The following is a 25,381-nucleotide window of genomic DNA, read 5'->3' on the forward strand; positions in this document are numbered from 1 at the left end:
AAGCAGCTTATCACTAGAGAATGTGGACCGGTGAACGATTCCAATGAAGCTACGTTCACGCACTCCTTTCCCTTTGTGCACAATTGGCCCGCTAACCGTTGTGGACAGCGTGCACAATGAGGAACAGAATAACGCCTATGCGATTATACTGTCTCTCCGGACACCTTTAACACAAGCCCTTGTCCGGTAGCTTGTCCTTTTTGGTACTCTCCTATGTTAAAATTTAAGTGTTCCAATAACACTTACCCTTTCCAGTGATTTCCTCCACTACACCCCAAGTCTACCAACTGTTCAACTGTGCGGTCCAGTCGCAGTGTCCAGAGAACCTAACTGATCAACGGGTCCTGCGACTACTATTGGGGGACGAATTCCGAAAACCCCTTGATTTCTTCGAGGTACAAAATCCCTGTCCTTCCTGCAATACACCTGCTATGTGTACACACTCAGTAGCTTTCTGCCTCGTCAAACACCTACCGAGTCTTTAGGACCGACACATGGTACCTAGCCTAGGCCCCACACACAGTAGTGCCTATTCACATTACAATCACACGTTTGCTTTCATACACCTTTAGTTTTCTGCGCAGAAAATAGACTTTTCACCAGTATGGCAGTATGATTCAGAGGTTTTAAACAATGTAATCATGCTATCAATACAACAATACTATCAGAACCAATTGTTTAAACACGTGGCAGCAATACAGGAAACAAGCATACGCTATTGTGCGACTCGCACTCTAGCGCCAAGACAGACAATGAAAGAAACAAACTTTTCTCTCCCGTCCCCAGGTCCTAGTCAGCACTCCTTGAAATAACACAATAACGGATATCGGTTTGACAACACTAGATGGTACAGGTTTTGAACTCAGTGCGTTCTTTCCTGCATATGGTGCATTCTTCCACCCTTTGTTGAGAAATCGAGATCCGTACGCTATTGTGCGAATTTTGGTAGTGTGACCTTCAAAACTACGAGCCCCCAACTATTGATACCCCTTAATCACTATATCTAAATGTCGCTATTTAGCGCTATGAGTCGCATAAGAAATAATTGCTTTCCAATCCAATTGTGGTTCCAAAGCACAAAAAGTTATATTATTCAATGAAAAGTATAACGCGCTGTGATCTAGACAATTAGCGCAAAAAGCAAGTAAATACAAAGGTACAAGCCGATACATATGCGTGCGCACTGGTCCCAGTATCCAGTCATCAATCCAGAAGTCTGTGGTCATCCAAAGAGAATGGCTGCATACTATAATCAGTACTCAGGTTATATACTTTACAGAGTTCAGTTCTAACAAAGAAACTAGTTGACAGATTTCCATTGGTTCTTGCTCCTGGACATTCTGGTTCGATGCAGGTCATAGGTCAGTTCATACAGTGTCACTAGGGGTATGTCCCAGCTCCTCAGAAGTTTCTTTGTGTGGTTTTCCCGCCGAAGAACTGATTTAAACTAGCCAAAAGACACTACATACAGAGGTATACATTCTAATCACTAATTCCCTATAATCCATAATTTGCGGACGCATGATGCGATCTCCTTGCTGATAGAACCGGAGATCTGCGAATAAACAGGGATTTAGAATGGTACCAAACATGACTTGTCTACTAGTTTCTGCACCTTAAATATCATATACATTACATTTCACAACATAAGCATTTGCTGATAAAACCTCTAATATTAAGCTTAATATGAAGGAACCATTTTATAAGTGTGTGCATGTGTGAGTGTGAGAATATTGTGTACGTTTGCTAGTATGCGTTGTGCATCTTGTATATTTTATATATATTATCTAATGTGCGTATAGGTTTTGACTGGACTTTCAACAATATGCAGTAGTTGAGCAGACGCACGACGCTAATAACCAAGTATAGCGTCGTACCCGATGGTATTATGCTGACGACGCAAAATGGCATCGTCAGATATTAATTTAAAAGATTTGGTCTCAGCCAATCATCCGGCTTCGACACTGCATATCCACTTACATTTGTGAAAGCTGTCACATACTTGGTGGTTGCATGCTGCTTAGTTCCATATTGTGTGCTATACTATCCTGCAGCTATGTCTAGCAAAGGCAATGGTAGCAAGCAAGCTACTGTACCAATACTGCTCTCTTGTAAATCTTGTGCAGCAGGCTTAACTGAGGAGGATTTAATTCAGGATGGGCTATGTGCAAAGTGTTATAAGATGCCAGACCAATCAGCCCCCACAGCCTACGCTCAGGAACTGCCCTGGGCTTCCTTTGCTCATTTGTTAGCTACTATAGCAGACCACCTAGCAGCCCCAGCAGTAATTTCCCATATGGGGTTGACACAACAGGTACAGGCGGTAGAAGTACCTCCTATGCCTCCTCCATGAGTAGACATACTCTCTAACTCAGTTCAAAGTCTAGTGGCTACCTCCATGGCCTTTCAAAATATATTGCAAGATGAGAAGCCCCTACCCACTAAATCTACTAAGCGTACTGTGCTATCCTCACAGTCTACGAACTCTCAGATTCTGAGGTGTCATCTGAGGAGGCGGACGACGCCGATCTCACTCTCACGAGTCTCCCTCAGGGGAGGAAGAGCCTCAGTCTAAAATAAATGTACCTGCTTTGGTGCAGGCTGTCAAATCAATTATTCAATTAGAAGATGATGAGCCCGCTCCCAAACGTAAACAGCCACTGTTAAAATGCAATTCCCTCTCTCAGATCAGCTTTCTGAACTCATGGGCGAAGTGTGGAATACTCCCATTAAAAAGTTTCAGCCTCCAAAATGCCTGATTGCTTTTTACCCTATCCCAGCAGCTGATTGCGCTAAATGGGTAGCACCCCCAGCTGTTGATTCCCATGTCACACGTCTGATTAAGACGTTACCTATACCCACGGCTTCCTCCTTAAAGGACCCGACGGATAGAAAAGTTCAAGCTTGTCTCAAGTCTGTGTATTCTCTTACAGGAACTATTACTCGTTCAGCAGTGGCCACCCCCTGGGTGGCAAAATCCACTGAAAGCTGGGCTGATACTCTGGAGGAATCCTTTCCCTTGATGTCTCCCAGGAACAGCTGTCCTATATCTCCAATATCAGAGATGCAGCTTCCTATTTAGGTGACATGGCTTTGGACACTGGTCTCCTAAAGCATCTGCTACTTCAGTGGTAGCTCGCTGTATCCTTTGGCTTCATTCATGGAAGGCGGACGCAGATTCTAAGAAGGCTTTAGAATCTCTGCCCTACAATGGAGAGATCCTCTTTGGTCCAGAGCTGGATAAAATTTTGGCTACCTACCTTAGTGGCGTCTAAGACAGCTTTTCTGCCATCAGCATCTACACCTAGACCTCGGATGTCCTCCTTTTGACCCCAGGGAAGGGCCAGTCCTCTCTGTGGCAATCTTCTTCCGCTATGGCTACCAAACCCAGGACCAAGCAGGCCTGGGCCACCAGACACTCTTCTACCAAATCTGAGGACAAACCTTTAGCCTGATGGGGCGGGCCTCCCCATGGGGGGCTTCAGAGTAACATAGAAACATAGAATTTGACGGCAGATAAGAACCACTTGGCCCATCTAGTCTGCCACTTGGCCCATCTAGTAGGAGGCTGACTTCTTCAATTTGCCCAGTGATGGCGTAAAAAACCACCACAGATGCAAGGGTACAAGAAGTGGTCTCTCACAGGTATGCCCTCTCATTCCTGAGTCGCCCCCCCAGCAGATCTTTTACATAGGCCCTCCATCAGACCCGAACAAAGCACTGCTCCTCCAGTAGGCCATTCAGTCCTTGCTGCATGCTGGGGTAATAATTCCAGTCCCACCATCACAGTAGGGGTATGGTTATTACTCCACTCTATTCCTGGTTCAGAAGCCCATTGGGTATCATCGGCCTATTGTCATTCTCAAATCTCTGTACAAGTTTATCAGAGTACCCAGGTTTTGTACGGAAACTCTCTGCTCTATTGTCCTGGCTAAGGAGCCTGGGTACTTTATGGTGTCTCTGGACATTCAGGACGCTTACCTACATGTACCTATAGCGCCCTCTCACCAGCAGTATCTTCGGTTTGCTGTCCTACAGCAGCATTTCCATTTTCAAGCACTGCCTTTTGGACTTTCTACAGCGTCACGAGTCTTTACCAAAATCATGGCAGTGATAGCAGCCCACCTGCGTCGTCAGGGATTCAGGCTGCTCCCATACTTGGACGACCTGTTGCACTTAGCACACTCTCCAGACGTTCTTCACTGCCATCTTAAGGTAACCATTGCCTTTCTACAGAAACACGGCTGGTTAATCAACTGGAAAAAGTCCTCCCTGACCCCTTCACAAAGCGTGGTGCATCTGGGTGCTCTTCTGGAATCTCAGGCTCAGAGAATCTTCCTGACAGCAGACAAGATCTCAGCACTGCAGGAACGAGTGCACAGGTTACTCCACGGTTGGCGAGTGACAATTAACTCAGCAATACAGACTTTGGGGTCCATGATGTCCACCTTTGACATGGTGGAGTTCGCTCAGTCACTCCTGGCCCCTACAACATCTAATCCTGTCCAGATGGAATGGCCTGCCTCATCTGATCAAGTCTCAGACAATGATCCGCTCTCCAGAAGTTCGCCTGTCCCTCTCCTGGCGGTTACAGGTTTCTCACTTAAACAAGGATCATCCCTTTTGGATCCCAGAATGGGTTCTCCTCACCATGGACGCAAGCCTCCATGGGTGGGGTGAAGTATCCAGCCAGCACTCCTTCCAAGGATGCTGGGCTCCAGCCAAGACTATCTTAGCAATCAATGCCCGGGAACTCCAAGCCATCTTCAGAGCTCTCATTCTAGCTCAGGACATTCTTCAGGGAAGACCAGTACAAGTACAGTCCAACAATGCCACCGCGGTGGCCTACCTCAATCACCAAGGAGGCACTCGAAGTCAGGCAACAATGGCAGAGGTGTCCCGCATTCTCGTATGGGCAGAACGCCATCTCCGCTGTGTTCATCCCAGGGATTCTCAATTGGGAAGCGGATTTACTCAGCCGTCACGACGTGCATGTCGGGGAGTGGTCTCTACACCCACAGTTTTTTCAACTCCTGGTGGACAAGTGGGGCCTTCCAGACGTGGATCTCATGGCCTCTCAACACAATCTCAAGCTTCTGATATACGGATCCAGGACAAGGGATCCCGAAGCAGCCTTCGTAGATGCCCTGTCAGTGAAGTGGACCTTCCGTCTGGCATACCTTCCGTCTGGCGTACCTTTTTCCTCCAGTTTCCCTGCTTCCTCGAGTTCTTTGGAAGTTCAAGAAAGACGGAGGCATTGTCCTGTTGGTAGCTCCGGCTTGGCCCAAACGTCATTGGTACTCCGATCTTCTGAGCCTCTCCATAGATGTTCCTCTCCTACTTCCTCAATGTCTGGACCTGTTGTGTCAGGGTCCATGTCTACATCCAGACCTGGCCCGTCTGTCTTTGATGGCGTGGCTCTTGAGACATCCCTCCTAAGGTCCAAGGGTTTAACTCACTCTGTGGTCCAGACCATGCTCAGGGCGTGTAAGCCGCCCTCCCCCCAGGTCTGTCACCGAGTATGGCATACATTCTTGAAGTGGTGTGCTACCAGAAGCCTTGATCCTCAGGTTTTTTTGATTTCTAGAATACTTGCCTTCCTTCAAGCTCGATTGGGTCTTGGACTTCGCCTGGCTTCTCTAAAAGTGCATGTCTCTGCTCTGTCTGTATGGTTCCAGTGCAGAATTGCTCCACTGCCAGATGTTCGCACCTTCCTTCAGGGTGTCCTCTGTATTCAACCTCCCTTTGTCCCTCCAGTGGCTCTGTGGGATTTGTCAGTGCTTCTCCAAGCACTTCAAGACCCTCCATTTGAATCTCTGGATTCAGTGGATGTCAAGTGGCTTACCGTGAACACTCTTTCTTCTAGCTATAGCATCTACCCTCGGGTCTCCGATTTAGGGACGCTGTCCTGTCGCTCCCCATTTCTGATCTTTCATCAGGACAGGTCTGTTCTGCAAACTTGCCCTAGCTTCCTTCCCAAGGTTGTTTTTCGTTTCCACATTAATGAGGAAATTGTAGTCCCGGCCTTTCAATTACCAGACCTCTTGGCAGGTGAGGCCTCCTTGGATGTGATCCGTGCTCTCAGGATCTACGTGGACCGTACAAATTCCATTAGCAAGACAGATTCCCTCTTTGTCCTATATGGATTCCACAAGAAGTGCTGGCCAGCAAACAAACAGACTCTGTGGGTCCCTTGTGGGCAGCCTGCTGTAGCACCTCTGCTGAACAACTTTGCAAGGTGGCTACGTGGTCTTCTGTCCATACCTTTGTTAGGTTCTATGCCTTCGATACATTTGCCTCTCAGGATGCTTAATTTGGACACTGGATTCTCCTCTCAGCACAGGAGCGTCCTCACCTTTGAATAACTGCTTTGGGACATCCCCAATGTCTCCCTGTGGTGCCCTATGGACCCTGAAGAAGAAAAGGAGAGTTATGGTAGACTTACCTTTGTTAACGCTTTCTTCGAAGTACATAGGGTCCACAGGGCACCTGCCCTGATGCACCTGGCTTCTGTGGGTTACTTTTTTTGGACAGTTTTCCGTTTTCTATCTCTGTTGTGTGAGAGTGTGTATCTTCTGTGTACCAGTCTTCCTTCTCTCTTCTCCTACTCCTGCCTTGGGCATGTTAACAAACTGGTTTGCTTCTGGCTCAGGGGCGGGGTATAGGGGGGAAGGACCGGAGCATTCTGGGAGTCCAAAAGTTTAACTGTTTGGTGTCCGGTCTTCATCCACCACCTACACCCCAATGTCTCCCTGTGGACCCTATGGGCTTTGAAGAAAGAGAATTAGCAAAGGTAAGTCTTCCATAACTCTTCTTATTTGCTAGTCTCCTTGGTTGACCATGGTGAGGGATTGAAATCTGCTTCTCATATGGGGGCCTATTCATTATCACTTAAAATTTACATTTTACCCTGCTTTTGTAGAAATTAAGTTTTGGAGCCATTCATCAATAAGGTAAAGGTATACAACAGATATCTCCTGTTTACCTCTCACTCCAGATGTGGCCTGCTGTCCCCATACACTAGTATGGGGACCTAACTTCACCTAGTTCTGAAAATACAATATTTTGGAGCTCGACTGCGGGAGTATTAGCCATCTTCAGAAGGTGTTTGCTCCTGCAAACGGAGCTCACCCCACTCCTTCCCTATGGGAAGGAGTCCCAGATTGTGAAGAGGCATTATTTCGGATACTTCCGCCCCTGTCCGGCTCCTTCCGCCAGATTTGACCTGTCAAAACCTCCTCAATATAACCATAAATTAAAGAGCAGCTCATAGCTAAGTTTTACATTCTCTCCAGTGTTCTTCAATAAATTTTATTAACCACTTGCCTGGCATGGTCGCATCAGATGTGACCACACCAGGCTGGGCTTTCCCTGACATGGTCACATCTGAAGCTACCAGTCAGAAATGCCCTGTGGGTGGTTTTTGAAAGATAATCTTCCTGCAGCCGCCAGTGTCAGAGGGACCTCCCGACCCCTCCGCACCTATGGCTCCTCCCCTGGTTTGTCCCGATCATTGTGTCCAGCAGTGATCGGGCAGCCCATGGCACCCCCCACCCGACTGCTGCAGAGAGAAGCAAGCAGCCAGCGGCACCTGCATTTTCACTGTACCAGGCGGCTGCAGAGAGAAGCAGCAGTGGCTGTGTATCTCCACTTTATCCGACGGCTGCAGAGAGAAGCAGCCACTGGGGAAACATACAGCCAGCATCACCTGCCCCCTCACTCTACCCGATGGCTGCAGGGAGAAGCAGCCACCGGGGGAACACATAGCCAGCGGGGGCTACAAAGGAGCAGCAGCTGGGGAAAGCCAACCTGCCACCACTCACTGGCTACATAAAAATTGTAGACCCTAGGGTAGGGATGGCCATTGGCCATCGATGTTTTACCATCGATGGCATAGAGCCAATGGTTCTCCACCATCGATGGACAAGTGGGAGTTGATTTTTTTTTTCTTGACGGTTCAGAGCCTAGCCCAGCCCCTGGTGGCCGCAAAGCCCTGCCCCCAGTTTTTATTGACCCGTGACCCGCCGTGCCCCCAGCAGCGGTGGCCATTGAGGGGTGCAGACCATTGAGGGTTCACCATAAATAGTTTGTGTGCCATTGATGGTAATCACTGATGGACACATCGATGGTAACCATTGATGGATACACCTTCGATGGCCATCCCTAGTAGTCCCTCTTTCCCCTAGTCAGTCCCGATCATCATTATTTTTTCGATAATCCTGAAAAATCGATTTCATGCGGAACTCATCCATTGATTGTATAAACATGGTATATATATTATATATCTTTCTACCTCCAGAGTTCGCTGTCATATTGTGCATCTCTCATCGGTACAATCACTTCCCGTTATCAGAAGAGCAAAAAAGGCTGGTGCGCCCATCACCGTAGAGACCACCCACCATTACCTGACACTGAGCGCTGAACACATTCCTCCTGGTGCCACATACTTCAAATGCTGCCCACCGGTGAGAGGACAAAGCAACAAGGTATGGTACTGTAATTCCCTTACATACATCATTGTGGTCACTAGTCATCTGTCAGTATCGGATCCAATTTATTGGATGAATAAACTTAGAATTGAGATTGTTGGTAATGAACAACTAAAGTGGTAATTTTGAAAACCAAGTCTACTTCAAGTACAAATTACAGCGCAGACACTTACAAACATTTATAAAGACCACTAATTTGCAAACATGCCAACAGTTAGGATTGCAGGCCTGATTCAGGTTGAATCGCAATGCTGCGTTCGCATGCAGCCGGCTGATGTTTGCAATAAGTGCGAGTACGTGAACCAGGCGCTGCGATTGGGAATGCGATCGCAGGCAGTACGCAGACCCACCACTCAGTGATTGACAGGAAGTGCCGTTTGTGGGTGGTAATGGGGAGTGGTCGTGCGAACGTAGGAGTGTCAGTGCGTTCGAACGCCGTTGCAGGGGCGTGCAGAAATTATTCACAGCGAACCCATACGCAGCTTGAGTACTCACTGCGTGCAGGAAGTTTAGCAACTTCTGCGGCAGGGTCATGTCAACCACAAGTGTGCGTGCAGCTACAATGTTACTCTATGTAACCGATGATTTGGCATACTTACATATTAGTATGGATGTGAGAAGTGAGAAGAGGGTAAGGGAGCAGCATTATGTAGTGCTGGGCGTCTGCATTTTGTGCTGCGAAGGCAGTGCGAATGCATTCATTAGCATATTTTCGCAGTGGCCGGTTGCGTGTGAACGCAGCATTGCGATCCAACCTGAATCAGGCCCTGTGTCAGAAAGTCCTCATTTGTTGGATTGTGGACGGAAATGGGAATATACATGTCAGCAAAGTAAAAACATCATTTCTGTTTGTTTTTCCACTTTAGTACAATCCATCGATTAATTATAGCTTTTTCATTTGTCTTCTAAAATAATGAATGTTAAAACTGAATTTGTCTTAAATAATACATTGGGACTGTCTTTATTACATACATTTTAATATTTACAAATGCTTGCATATGTATGCATATAATTACATGTCTGCATTTGACATGCAGTTTGGTGATTGCATTTTTTCATATGTTATGTAAACGCAAATAAATAGAGTACTCTGGACCTGATTCAGAGCCGCTCGCACATATTTTCAATATTCAGACCAATTTTCACGCATTGTATTTGTACTAGTAGACAAGATTAATGCTGGAGGTAATAGGACCTAAATCATACTTGCCCACTATCCTGGAATTTGCAGGAGGCTGACCAAGCCCCAGGAATGTTGACAAGTCTCCTGCATCCCAGCATTTCTGAGTTTAGTGGACGGGGCAAGGTTCCTGATGAAGCACTTTCAATGAATTGTGTCATTGCAGCCCTGTCACCAGTTTTTTATTGTAAAAATCAAGGCAAAATGTCAAGAGAGCAGGGCCATTATATTGGGATTTGTCATGCCCCCAAGCTGTCCACCTGGGACTCACCCTCCCGGAGAGGGACTTGCCAGTGTTGGCAAATATGACCTAAATGCATAATCGTGACCCTTTAAAGATAATTTTTTTAAAAAATTCCAACGCACAGTTTAATTTTGAATGTCAATCTCAAAGAGGAATGGTCTGTCGATCATCATAAGGAACAAAATATAGCTGTAATATAGAGTTAAGCTAAGCGTGAACCCATGATGCCTCAATGACACATATGCTCCGTTTTGAAGCTTTGTTATATAACAGGTTACCAAGATTAAAATCCTGAAATACTAACAGAAAGAAATAATAGCAAACTGTCACAAAATATGTATAAAAAAGGGATTTAGTATAAATATTATGTTCACTTAGCTTCAGGGCTATTTTTCTGGAAACAGGTTCAGGAACTGGGGGTGGAGCTACTAGGGTGGAGCTATAGAAAAACAATTATTTATATATATATATATATATATATATAAATAAATTCACAGGGTGCGTCACTCACGGACATATAGACACAATAGACTGCTAGTGACGCAGTCTATTGTGTCTATATGTCCGTGAGTGCCGCACCCTGTGAATTTCTATTTTTGGCTATTGCTGTGGGGGCACCTGGCAAGGATGATTTGAGTGACCTGAGTGCCAGTCCTTTGATTGAGTTTGTGTGTGTATATATATGTATATATATGTATATATATATATATATATATATATATAAATATAAATAAATCATGTTATATATACATATACTGTATTTAGAAAAGAAGTCACTCAAAAGGGACTTGAAAATAAAACTATTATGGAAAATACATTTTGGCCCAGAACAATGATAATGAGAGGTTCAGGAACTGAGGCCCTGATTCAGACCCGGTCGCTCTGACAGAGCGCTCGCTCTGAATCAGGGCTGGGCTTTTTTTTTTTTTAGAACGGCCTCCTGGCACCTCGCATAGCTGTGGGTGACCACCCACAGCTACAGCGAGCGGCCATGATGATGGTCGCAATGGTCTTGACCATCGGGCTTGCGACGAGACCCTTGTGGTAGGGTCTCTCCACTGACATCACTTGTGATGTCAGTGGAGCCGCCTCCAAACGACAGGTGTTCCTCAGTTTGGGCAGCCAACCACCCAGCCCGCCCACCAAAGGGGGCGAGCTGTCACTCAACATCGACAGCTCGCCCCCTTTTTTTGCGAGACCCGGAGCGACGGAGTGCCCGTCGCTATCTGGGTCTCGCACATGCGCACAACAGAGCCGGCTCCGTCGTGCGCATGCGCTCTGGGCCTCCATCGACCCGGCTGCGAGCGCTCAGCGCTTGCGATCGGGTATGAATCAGGCCATGAGTTCCTGCTTATTCCTGCTGAAAAATAGAACTGCTTAGCTTCACTTAAGTTGATAAACAAATAACTAATGATTCCCCTGGTTCAGCACATGGAGACCCCACATTCATCAAGCAGCCCTCAAATTGAAGCATACCTTGTAGAATTGTCATGCAGGAGATCTAGCATGGCTTGTCATCACTCACTAGATATTTCTAAAAATGCCTGCCCATTGCCTGTATATACAGTAGGTGTTTTCTGTAATGAGAATAAATGCAGATGCAATAAAAGTTGTAGACCATAGATGGCAGTATTGCTGTATCTTTTTTTTCAAATGAGTAATTATTATTAAAGTGTTTTGAATACACACCCAACAAAAATAATAATAATGATAGTAAATGTGGCAAGCATGGACAGAAAAGATGTGGCATACATACACATTTAAGGCAGAGTACAATTTAGAGTCATAATATTCATAACAGGATATGCATACAGCACCAAATAACAGAAGAAAAACATACCAAGTACCCGAAGGCGCCATTCGGGTCTTTGGAGCCGGAGACCAATAAAGAATATAAGAGGTGCATAAGAAAACGCGGGAGATCTTACACAATTACCCCGCCAGAAAAGAATTTAAATAAACTAACCACATACGGTATCAAGTCAGTAAAATTTTGTCCCAAAAAATAAAAAATAAGCTAACCACGCCTGCTAAAATAATAAAACTAAACAACACACCTAAAGCAAACCTCCCCCATAACCCCCCCACCCTGTGTTACCTAACCCCAACTCAGGTATACCTGGATTCCACGATGCCCTCCCCCCTAACTACACTAACTTACTTCTAACAATCCCCCCCTCCCCCACAATATAAAGTATAAATAACCCGATAAGTGACTGGGGTAAAAAAGTAAGTGGCCACATACGAGACGCAGCAGGCACTCAGATCAGCTGTGTTCTTTAAAATGATGTCACCTGTGACTTTACTATAGCTCCGTGATGACGCGTGACAGAAGAATGACTATTAATGAACATTTTAGTGTTCACATAACACGTCAGCGTCTCCTTCACCACTGCAGCTTGAGATGGCAGACAAGATGGTGGTGCATATGTAATGGAAAGGAATGTTCGCAGAGTGACGAGAAAGAGGTATCATGTTGACGCACCATTTTTCAGTGGCCACGCCCCTTGTGGCATGTGACCACACCCATTTTTTGGCGCATGCACTTTGGGGGGGGCTCCATATTTAATTTTGCCCTGGGCTCCATATACCCTAGTGACGCCACTGGCGGCAATTCCTGGAACCACGGTACAGCCCATATGGTTAAAAGACAGAGCTTATAAAATTCAGGGAGAACCACAGTCATAGGGAAGGAGAATTCCATAAAGTGCTTTTCCACAAATGGAGTGTGAACTGCAGGATCAGAAAATGGAGATTCAGACACCTCAACTTCCTCCCGAGACTTTCAAGGGATACAGCAAGGAGAGAGTATATCCACCCGTAAATCACCAAATTTGCTGATAAGCCTCTGGGCAGAAGCATTAATAGCTTGAATAATCTGTTGTAGAGAGGTTTCCATTCTTGCCTTATACAGAATAACAGATGAGGTAAGAGGAGATAACCAGCAGTGAAGAGGTATGGGAGCTCTGTAATGGAGGCCTGGGTGCGCCCCATGTAAGCAGGACAGGGGCTGCGGATTCAGCAGCAAGCGTCCTCGCTCAAAATGGCGGCGGCACGGAATGGTGGTGTGGCAAGTTAGTAGGGAGCCACTTGAGCCACCTGCATCTATTACCTCTGGGATCTATACACCATACAGTGGTGGTTGCCGCCGGCCAGACAACACAGGAGCGCCGGGAGCAGTGGGAAGGAAACTGCGTCCGGGGCCACAGCTAGACGAGGAGGCTGTCTTCAGCACCGGAGCTGGTATATAGAGTCAGCAGGCACGCAGGGAGATCAAACTACCACCGGAGGTGCAGTGATGGTTAAGGCACCTATGGTGCAAGTTTCAGCCCGATACCACCAGGGGAGCAGGATACTATATAGAGATTAAGCAGGAGCTTATGCAACCATCTGCCTGCTCTGACCACAGCCAGGCGCAGTGTTCCTGTATCTTAGTACAGTATAACATTATACCTAATCTTCTGCATCACAATATGCCTACATTTAAAGGACAAAGAACAGTATTTCTAATCATGTACAAATATTCACTTATATTGTTTCAGTGTGAATTCAACATTATATTGAGTTGGTAAACAATCTTGTTTTGAACTCAGTAGCACACTGGAATAGCAAACATCCCTTATTTGTTGCTTTAAATTGCAAAATCTCAGATGACTGGCTTAGGGGCCTATTCATTAAAACATAAAAATTCAATGGAGATAATTAGCTTTAGAACTCTCATGGAATTCTAGCTAATTATAGGTGGAATTCATCATTCCACCTCTCCATAAGTATCCCGAAAAGCTGTCATTTTTGCGGTGACAGCTTTTCGGGAAATAGATACTTTTCCCTGCCTACACTACCTTATCGCATCTGGAAACAGTGCTGCGCATGCGCTGTTACATCTGTAAAACCAGCGCATGCGCAGCACTGCCTACAGATGCGTTAAGTTTCGTACCCCCCCCCTCGATCCCCTCCCCCCTCCGCTCACCTTCCCCCCCCCCCCCCGACTTACCTGTCCGCGCAGCAGCCTCCGGCTCCGTCCTGCTGGTCTGTCATGTGGTTTCCCAGCAGACCACATGACAGTTAGGAAAAAAAAATTTTTTTTTTTCTTTTTCTAAACTTTCCGACCAGCCTCCGGAGCCTGAGGACGGAGCAGAGCGCCGGAGGGACTCGTCGGGGGACCTGCACACGCTGATACAGGTAAGTGGATTCTGCTATTCGCCACCTCACAGTTGCGATTAGTAACTGCATCAAATTCCGAAAATTTATAATTTTCGGAATTTGATGAATACCATAATTTCCACATCCCCATACTAATGTATGGGGAGTGAGGAAATTAACGCAGGGGAACTTAGCAAGGGGATATCTGTGATATCTCCTGTGCTAAGTCTGTTCATGAATACCAAAATAACGTTATTTAAGGAAAATGTCCTTAAAAACTTTATTTTAGTGTTGATGAATAGGCCCCATAGCTTGCTAACGTAAGGGTTTGTGTTACTTTCGTCTTATATTTATCTCACATTAATTATGAATTACAGAGAATTTGCATTAAATAAATCAATTCTGTTACATTTCCAAATTATCCCTTTTATTTCACTGTACAGTGCTTTGTGTTGCGGTTGTTTAATATGAAACCTCTAATACACTAACAAACAAGCAATAGTGATTATTACCTTTGATGGAAACCTTGTTTCCCGTGGGCTATTCTAAAATGTTTGTTCCCCCAAACAACACACTCTCACATATTGTTGAAAGAGGAGTGTACTTCTGCGCAGACTCCAGTCTTCCTGTCCTCCAGGGAAGTTTCATACCCTGTCCCAAGATGGCCGTTAAGCTAACTACTGAGCATGTGCAGGGGCCATCCTGTCTTTGCTGTGTAGAGTGACATAGTGAGAGACAGAAGTCTCCTACTTAGCTCATATGAGAGACCTAGTTAATACAGTACCTGCATATAAAGCTGTTCCAGCATCCCTGCACTGCTACCCATTTACAGTATATACTCACTGGGTGGTGAGCTATTAGAACCCTGCTCTACTTCATTGCCAGTGTGCATCTAACAATGAGTACGGCTGTACCTGCTATATATATCAATAATCGGCACCTCTGGTTAAGTGACTCGGCTGTTCATAGTTTGAGTCATCCACTGGTGTGTGCCTAAATAACTCTGCAATATCAACACCTGCACACACATAATTTCCAACAGGTTATTGGCCCAAGCACACAGGTGTAAAGTACCCAGACTCACAGGTGTAAGGTACCCAGATATTCAAGCTATTAGAGACACCAAAAGCAGAATACAGATGCCATCTTAGGCACATGTGTAGTGCAGACTGCATAAGAACACAGAGTAAAGACAGCACAGAGTGTGCCCAGTGCAGTATAGCAGCAGTGAAACTGATTAAAGCACAGAAGCCGCAAAGTTATGTCTGTAAGAAGCATAAATGCAGGAGCTACACCTATAATGGGGTTTATCATAAAAAGCTAAAAGGTGCAGAAAATTATAGAACTTGGAAGATTTTTATGCAAATGTAATTAAAGTGTGAAAGGTTGTGGAGGGTCACTGTAGAATCAGATGCAGATTCAAACCCAGATGATATAGAGCCATGGGGACCATTAGCTGAAGCGTAGAAATACAAGTGTATTCTATAATACATGTGAAAGAGTCAGCAAAAGATATGTGGACATGAGGAGGATACATTTAAGGCATGTATTGTATAACACCAAAATGAATAAATGTCACAGAGATCCAAGACGTGCTTTAGGTACCAGAAATGGGAACAAAACTTATCACCATCAGTGTCCTAGAACAGAGAGGCCACAGAGTTCACTTCGCTAAAGGAAAGTGTATTATGAGAAACAGAAAAGGGACCATCGTAGCTACAGGCACAAGATGTGATATGTATTAAGTTACAGTCACTGGAGCTCTGGTATAATAGATTTGCTTACATTGGACATAACAATTTTATTTCATGTTGGATTGTTATGTCAGTTATACCATTTTTTTTCTTAAACATTGTTTGTCCAAGTACTGTGTATGGACATATTGGGCCAAATGTAACAGGGTGAGAGATTAGAAATGTGAGAGTTTAGCACAGCAGAAAGCTCTTACACTTTTTAAACTCGGCCAATGTAATAGAGTCCAAGAACATGCAAACTCGCCTGTTTTTAGAAAAAAACTCACACGATTTAAACTCTCATCCAGATGTTTTCCCATTTTAAAGATAAACTCAACCAATGTGAGCGTTTACTGTTAAACTCTCACATTTTCTAAACTCTCACCCTATTACATTTGGCCCATTGTGTTAATTAGTGAGTTTGTTTGGGGATTTGTGCTATTTTATCAACTAAATCTATGTTGGATCATATAAGCACTGTTGCACTTTGGTTAGAATACAAGAAAGGAGACATCCTTAAGAAATCCTGGCAAAGAAACTGTTATAGGAGGCATACTAATTTAAACATTGTAAGTTGTTGGTACGTATCCATTCCCTAGAATATTCACAAAAAGAAACCTTTGTGTATTGCTACAACATACTGTGTGTGAGTTTGAGGTACACTCATTGATCCTATGTTTGAAAGAAACCTTTATATGCCTACAAATTGCTGATTAAAGAGTGAGTGGGGTACGCTGACTTATCCTCTGCACACGTGTAGTCCATACAAAATCTGAAAGAAACCTTTTATATATGTTTACGCCCACGATATATAGTGTGAGTGGGGTATGCCTCATTCTTTGAATAGAAGATATTGTCATACCTTTTAGATCTGTCTGTGAATGAAATGAATGAAACATACTACACATTGGTTCTCTTTGTTTTATCATTCTCACATGTTTATGAGCAAAAGAAATTAGGTGTGAAGAGGAAGGAGAGAACAGCCCTTTCTGACAGGAATCTGCCACATCATGACATTACCAACTGGCATTTATAAGGAATTTATAGTATGCATATATTTTAAAGTCACAAAACCTATTTTCTTACTGTCATATTAGAGCACCTTGGGCATAGGTGGTTTCATACTTTTCAATACAATGGATCTAGATACCTCCACTGCGCAAACCTCTAACAACAGCACCCTTCAACAGGTCCCTGGGTGTCACCCAACACCCCAAAACACAATGAATATAACCTAAAAATGGAACCCGGAGGGGTGCGCTGCAGGCTATAACAAGGATGAACAATGGGACAATAATTATATATACCACTTATGTCCTCAGATTGGACATTCGATCTTGAGGTCCTGGCTCCCTCTGATAATTTGTCAAATTCACTCCGTGGTGGTAAACATAAAAGAGAAAATGAACAAACAAAAAATCCCAATGGGTATATCTGTATGTACAATGAAATGGATGAGATAGATCTACATATCCTCCACTATAAGTTCATAATGAGGTAAACGAAAGTTCTTTAAATTAATGGACACATGTAAAAATATATATCTCTCTCTTCAGATCTCCCACCAACGATAACAGTAAGTTATAGGGGACGTACCCCACTCACTTGGCAATAGGGATGTAAAGATGTATCTAGGTATCTTTGATCTTCATGCGTACCGTACTCACGTGTGTTTCAAGTGTTGTCCTCTTATCTAGGTATCTTTAGTGGAAGCCACCTTGTCCTCTGTACTTTATTTCGAGGAAAAATGGATGTCCACCCAGATGAATGGTTAAAAAATCCAAAAGCATTTATTTACCCAAAGGGCAGGCTATTAGCCCAGAAGAAAGCAGATATACAGATGTTGCATATGTATAATCTCCTATCTTGAAAAAGACCTATAGGATCGAAACGCGTCGGTCTGTGCTGCTATTTTATGTTTTGGTGGGCAAGCTGTTTTCCAGCTGAAGCAGGTACATATTGTATCACTCATCCGGAGAGTTGATTATTTGGGCAAATAAATGCTTAATGCTTAAAAACAGGTCCTTATGGAAAGCATATGCATTTACCAAACAAGCCATAACTACAAGCAATGTTGAATAAAATAAGTGATCACAGAATCTGTGATCACTTACAAAATCAAATATATTTTCATACATAGAATTGCAGTGCTATATTTACACACTGTTATTTTGGAAATTGTGCAACGTTCGTAAAGAATATAAACACCAACATATAACAATGAATGATATTGAAAAGCAATATTTAAGTTTATAAAATATGATTTAAACGTACAGAAAGTTAATTATTGTTGTACTTCATTCAGTTTTTGGTATTTGACTTTGACAGTGGTGAAAAGGATTGCATATTAGAAACTTGTAGAAAATCAAACTGGTTACATACTCAAGACCATGAGATCTGATAATGGTGGAGAATATCTCAACAAAGAGGTGGAACAATTTGTAAGAAAATATGAAATAGAGCATCAGTTGCCCATTGTCTATACTCCTGAACAATATGGTGTCAGTGAATTAGCAAACCATACACTAGTAGAGAGAGCATTCTGAAGGGCCAGGCCTAGACAAGCAGTTTTGGGCAGAAGCTGTGTCCACAACCGTTTATCTCAAGAACTGTTCTCCTATAGTTGCCCTAAAGGACATAACATCTATTGAAGCATGGTCAAGCAGAAAACTAAGTGTAAAGGCGTATATCCACTACACGATATCGCTCCATGAGTGATATCGTGTAGTGTGTCCCCGGCAGTGGTGTGCTCAATGTCCTAAATGACATTGAGCACACTGACTGAATGATATCAATCACAATATTGTTCAGTGACGTCACCCTCCCTCATCCTCGTACTTGCAGAACCTGACAATATCGTCAGGTTACCCTGCAAGTACGGGCGTTGTCTACGACCAGCGGGAGCATGCATCACTGGTGTTTGATGGCATATCCACTGGCCAATATAATGAACGATAATGATATTTTTATCGTTCAGTTGTTCAAAATTTCGGCTAGTGGAAACGTGGAATAAGACATCTAAGAACTTTTGAAAGTAAGGCCTATGTGTATAAACCAAAAGAGAAAAGACAAAACTGGATTCAAAGTCAGTAAAGTGCATCATGCTTGGCTATTGCTATGAGAGCAAATGTTGCAGATTAAGGAATACAAATACCAGAAAGCTTGTTAAGTCACAAGATGCGATGCGAAACAACACAAATTGAAGAAATGTTGGAAACTGATATGCAGAGCAAGTATGTGCCACTGGACTTACCAGCAGCTGAAGTTAGATCTGAAACAGAAACTATCCACGTGGAAGTTCAACCAGAGCGAAGATCTTCTGCCAGATCAAATATTGGCAAGCCATGTAAGAGGTATGATGAGGAATTATCATAAATTGCATTCAGTAAGTCTCATGGAAATCCAAGATACAGTAGGCAAAGAGACTTTGTAAGATTAAAAAACCACAAGTATGAAAGGCATCAAGAATCGTGACAGTTGCAGCAGTCCCAAGCTTGTGATTCGAGAAACTGTTGATAATGCCGATGCTGTCAGTAAAATAAATTTTGCGAAAGTATCTTCCGAGAAGGCCAAATTCAATTCACGTGATGGTTTGATGACTTTTCATGTGTTTAACCCAGACAAAAGAAGGCTTGAAAGATTGAAGACCAAAATGGTACCCCATTTCCAGAAACAGCCTCCAAGTACAGAGGAATCCATGCAAATTATCCTTTACCGGCTCTCCCCTGAGAACACCAGAGACATCGTGCCAGCATGGGACATGATTTGGGCACCTGCTCCGAGAGTCCGGGAAACTCCAGCACCTAGTGGTTTCCAGAGAGGCCACCCTAGGTGTGTCAGTACACCCTTTGGTCCAATCTGATTGCACTTTATCTGTTACTTTAGAGAACCCTCAGGGATCCAAGATGCTCACTGCATTAATTGACTCCGGGGTAGTCGGGAACTTTTTACTTCAGCATTAGCCCATGATTTGGCTTTACCCATAACTCGGCTGTCTGTGCCTATATATCTCACTGCCGTTGATGGAAATTGCATGTCACGAGGGATCATTATCCACTAAACATCTGCTGTGAAACTCAGAGTGGTTGTTCTGCACTCCAAACTGATTAATTTCTTCATTATTCCCAAAGCATTAGATCCAGCTAAAATAAATGAAAATGGTGCTTTACTTCCAGCATGGAAACCAGTAAACAGAAATAGAAAATAATAAACAACCTAGCCCTCTCTTAGGGCACTAGCTCACTTCTTGAACCCTCTCTATAGATTCTGCTGCTCACCAGCACCACCTCTGGTGGTACTGTCGCTATATATATATATATATATATATATATATATATATATATATATATATACAGTCAGGTCCATAAATATTGGGACATTGACAGAATTTTCATATTTTGGCCTCTATTCACCACCACAATGGCTTTGAAATGAAACAAACAAGATGTGGTTTAACTGCAGACTTTCTGATTTAATTTGAGGGTGATTGCATCCAAATCGAGTGAACGGTGTAGGAATTACAACGGTTTCTATATGTGCCTCCCACTTTTTAAGGGGCCAAAAGTAATGGGACAAACTAAACAATCCTAAATCTAATTTTCACTTTTTAATACTGTGTTGCAAATCCTTTGCAGGCAATTACAGCCTGAAGTCTGGAACGCATAGACATCACCAGACACTGGGTTTCATCCCTGGTGATGCTCTGCCAGGCCTCTACTGCAAATGTCTTCAGTTCCTGCTTGTTCTTGGGGCATTTTCCCTTCAGTTTTGTCTTCATCAAGTGAAATGCATGCTCAATCGGATTCGGGTCAGGGGATTGACTTGGCCATTGCATAACATTCCACTTTTTAGCCTTAAAAAACTCTTTGGTTGCTTTTGCAGTATGCTTCGGGTCATTGTCCATCTACACTGTGAAGCACTGTCCAATGAGTTCTGAAGCATTTGACTGAATATGAGCATATAATATTGCCCGAAACACTTCAGAATTCACTCTGCTGCTTTTGTCAGCAGTCACATCATCAATAAATACAAGGGAACCAGTTCCATTGGCAGCCATACATGCCCACGCCATAACACTACCACCACCATGCTTCACTGATGAGGTGGTATGTTTTGGATCATGAGCAGTTCGTTCCTTCTCTTCCCATCACTCTGGTACAAGTTGATCTTTGTCCCATCTGTCAATAGGATGTTGTTCCAGAACTGTAATGGCTTTTTTAGATGTTGTTTGGCAAACTGTAATCTGGTCTTCCTGTTTTTGTGGCTCACCAATGGTTTGCATCTTGTGGTGAACCCTCTATATTCACTCTTGTGAAGTCTTCTCTTGATTGTTGACTTTGACACATATACATCTACCTCCTGGAGAGTGTTCTTGATTTGGCCAACAGTTGTGAAGGGGTTTTTCTTCACCAGGGAAATAATTCTTTTGTCATCCACCACAGTTGTTTTCCATGGTCTTCCGGATCTTTTGGTGTTGCTGAGCTCTCCGGTGCGTTCTTTCTTTTTAAGAATGTTCCAAACAGTTGATTTGGCCACACCTAATGTTTTTGCTATCTCTCTGATGGGTTTGTTTTGATTTTTCAGCCTAATGATGGCTTGCTTCACTGATAGTGACAGCTCTTTGGATCTCATATTGAGAGTCGACAGCAACTAATTCCAAATGCAAATGTCACACCTAGAATCAACTCCAGACCTTTTACCTGCTTAATTGATAATTAAATAACGAGGGAATAGCCGACACCTGTCCATGAAACAGCTTCTGAGTTGATAGTCCCATTACTTTTGACTCCTTAAAAAGTGGGAGGCACATATTGAAACTGTTGTAATTCCTACACCGTTCACCCGATTTGGATGTAATTACCCTCAAATTAAATCTGAAAGTCTGCAGGTAAAGCACATCTTGTTTGTTTCATTTCAAAGCCATTGTGGTGGTGAATAGAGGCCAAAATCTGAAAATTCTGTCCCAATATTTATGGACCTGACTGTGTGTATATATATATATATATATATATATATAGATAGATAGATAGATAGATATAGATATATACACACACGTATATAGATGGCAGCCCCCAACCAAGGTGAAGGAAACATCGGCAGCTGTGGTCACAACTGATGTTTCTATCGATGGCCATCACTACTATACACCATAAAATTGCCATTTTTATGGTATACAGCGTTTAAAAAAATATTTTCTTTTACAAAATCGTGTTGGATAAGTTTTAAATAGCTGTTCTGGACCTAATTCAATCATAAAAAAACCCGACAATTTCGGAGCAGTTGTTGGAAAAAGAATCCGTCAGTCAAGTGGTTAAAAGCCACGAGCATTCTCCCAGTGCAGCCCAGCACACAACAGCGTGTGCTGCGCTGCTATGACGTAAGAGGGAGGGGGAGTAGTGCTGGACCCGGGCCCCGAATGGGCCCCTCCAGCAAGCCCGAGCCTGGGTAATTAGTACACGCTCCCCCCCCTCTCGAGGCCCCTAGAACACCAATGCTTCTGTGCAGCATCCTGCAAACACCAGCAATCCACCTTCGATGCACTCTCATCAATAACACCATCTCTACTGTGTGAATATCCGTTCTCCTACTGTGAGTACTGAGTTGCTCCAGCAGTTGTCAGCTGGATTGGTATGGGATGCTGGTGCTCGGGATGCCGACGCTCGGGATCCCGGTGGTCAAAATCCTGATGACAGCATCTCGATATTGTTAGGATACTGACACCTGTCAGTAAGTATCATAACCCTCCCCCCTCTCCCTACCCTAACCCTCCTTCCCTGGTGCCTAAACCTAAATTCCCCCCTAGTGCCTAAACCTAACCTCCCCCTCCCCTCACCCTAAACCTAACCATCCCCCCCTAGTGCCTAAACTCTAACCCTCCCCCTAGTGACTAACCCTCTCCCTACTCTAACCCTCCCTCTGCGGTGCCTGAACCTAACCTCCCCCCTCCCACACCCTAAACCTAACCCTTCCCACCACCAGTAGCTAAGCTTAACGCTCCCCCTAGTGCCTAAACCCTAACTCTCCTCCCCAACCCCGCTACTTGTGGTCGGGATGCCGGCACCGGGATTCTTACAGGTGTCGGGATTCCGGTGCTGGTATTCTAAATGCCGGCATCCCCTGTGCAAGGATACTGAATGTATCCTGTTGTCAGCATTCCTTCTGCAGAGTATCACATTGCTGTCACCATCTAATACTGCACTTAAGGGCACCTATTTGCCAAATTCCCTATAGGAACTACTGAATAAGGAGGAGCATTATCAGACCACCTAACTTCATACACTCCGACACTAGCCAGACCAGACCAGTAGTTCATGTCCAGAGTCAACAAGAAGCCCGACAAGGATATTATTATCATTTAATAATATGGCGCCACAAGTGTTCCGCATAACCTTACAAAGTACATAAATAAGTGAACAAGAAACCAGTGACTTACAGTACAATGCAATGCAGGACAAGGACATGGTTTATAGAATATACATTGCTGCATAAACTATCATAACACTCAATATAAGCAGCTGGGTGTAAGTAACAAAGTGTTAGGGGAGTAAGGAATAGATGAAAGTAAAAGTAAGTAGAAGCACATGAGGGAAGAGGGCCCTGCTGGTGAGAGCTTACTTGTCCAGCAGTGGTCATGAAGAAGTGCTCTGTGAAACCTGTCCCTAGTCCAGATAGCTGGATGTATTAACAGTGTGTCCTGCAGATGGTCTGGGTTTTCAGAAGGCTTATTTACTTGCAATGGAAGGATCCCGGGTGTAGTGTCAGAAAGTCCACTTACTGTATGCAAACTGAACAGAAATCTACCGGGTCAAATTGAATAGGAACTTACAAGTGTATATTGGGCCTGAGACAGAGATGGTTGCAATGCCGATGTTTCCTCAGTTGGCCAATGTTTTTTGTTCTGCGCATATGTTGCGATTGCGTTTCGTCATCGCTCGAGGTGGGGATTTCTACGTAGAGTGATTGACAGCCAGGGAGCATTTGATGGAGGTAACGAGGAGGTGGTGACAGAAAGGCAGGCGTGTCACAATTGTTTTCGGGGTGTCTCAGGCTGCGCTTGCAATCCTGTACACAGTAGAGAAGGCTCCAACATCTTACTTGTGACGGTCATGCTGAGTAACTATAGGGTTACTCAAAAGTTCGATGATCGACCGATGTGCGTCCAATGCTTGCGTCTTTTTATGCAAGCGCCGAATCTAAGACGCTGCAGGTGGATGTCTCAATAAAATTCTCGGTGGCTGCGACATTTACAAATTTCCACACAGCCGTTACATACAAATTTGCAGTAGTGGTGCACATTGTGTCTGTATCTGAATCAGGCCCATTGATGTGACATCCACAGGTACAAACTGAGCAGGAACTCCAAGTGTAATGCTGGCCATACAGTAGTGCGATTTCGGGCCGATTGCCAGATTTTAGACACGTCGTACGATGAATTGTGTCGAAATCGTGTCGTATTTACATAGGATACGATCCGATGCGCGCTTCCGCCGCTCTTAAAACGTTTTGTATGATCAGATGTGCAGCCCATATTGTGATCTTGCCGTGTATTTGTGCATGCGATGCATCGTGCGTCCGACCGGCGTCATTTCAGTGACATTTTGAAGAATGATGATCAGTTTTTCAGCAGGCACATGATCGATCGCATTGTGAGATCGTATGTACCTCGCGTGTCCAAAGTGCGGTCGGGACTGCCGGGGAGTTCAAGGGAAATAAAATGAATCTTATCTTATGCTGGTCGTACTAGTATATGGCCAGCATAAGCTGAGCAAATATCCACAGGTAGAAACTGAGCATAAAATCACAGGTACAAACCTGAGCAGGGGCTTAGAGGAGTAAATACAGCAGAAATCCACATAAATAACTGAGCCGGAAATCACAGGTGTAAAATCAGCAAGAGCAGCAGGAATATTGATCCAACTTGATGTATGCTAAAAGGGCTGCAGTCCAGAAGGAAATGGATACAACGCTGTAAGGGAATGGGATTGAAATCCCGACAGGAGGAGATCCCGACTGGGGCAGGTAAGTATTCTAACCCTCCCCTGTCCCCCCTTACCCAAACCCTAAACCTAACCCTCCCGGTGGGGGGGCCTAAACCTAACCTCCCCCGGTGGTGCCTAACCCTAACCCTCCCCTCTAGGGGTGCTTAACCCTAATTTCCACTCCCCCCAAAACCTAATGCTAGCCCCGTTAGTGTGCCTAATACTAACCCTCCCTCCCCCCCCCCCCCCCCTTGGATAATGCTACGGGCGCCTCAGACTTTCCTTCGTTCGGGCTGGCGTCCTCTGCATTCCGGTGTCAGGATTAACATAGGCATTGGTATTTCGACGCCTATGTTAAATCCCTTGCCGGGATTCTGCTGCCAGGATTGAGACCAGCGGCCATGATCATCACCACCTATCTGATCCTATATGTTTGCTGGACATTTATTGGACTCTCCCTTTGGCTTCAACTACCTGCAGCCTTGGACGTTTCCTTGTGGATTGTGCTTCAGCATTTGTGCTTCTAGTGCTGCATGCCAGAGGACTTCCTGACAACCTTATTCAGCCATCTATTGGTAATGTTGTATTGCTGCTAATTACATCCTAAAGTATGC

The 25,381-nt window shown here is 44.3% G+C and overlaps 1 protein-coding gene across 1 annotated transcript in view; it reads left to right on the top strand.

Moving 5' to 3' along the window:
* The window catches only part of LOC148517044 (allantoinase, mitochondrial-like), a 74,634-nt gene that overhangs the window by 32,789 nt on the left and 16,464 nt on the right, over positions 1-25,381 (top strand). The window contains exon 7 of the mRNA XM_088479287.1: positions 8,300-8,486. Within this exon, the coding sequence (XP_088335413.1) occupies positions 8,300-8,486 (187 nt within the window). The remainder of the gene's footprint in view (positions 1-8,299; positions 8,487-25,381) is intronic.

The sequence above is a fragment of the Taudactylus pleione genome, unplaced genomic scaffold (assembly GCF_031769625.1).
Source record: "Taudactylus pleione unplaced genomic scaffold, aTauple2 ptg000229l, whole genome shotgun sequence".
Lineage (NCBI taxonomy): Eukaryota > Metazoa > Chordata > Amphibia > Anura > Myobatrachidae > Taudactylus > Taudactylus pleione.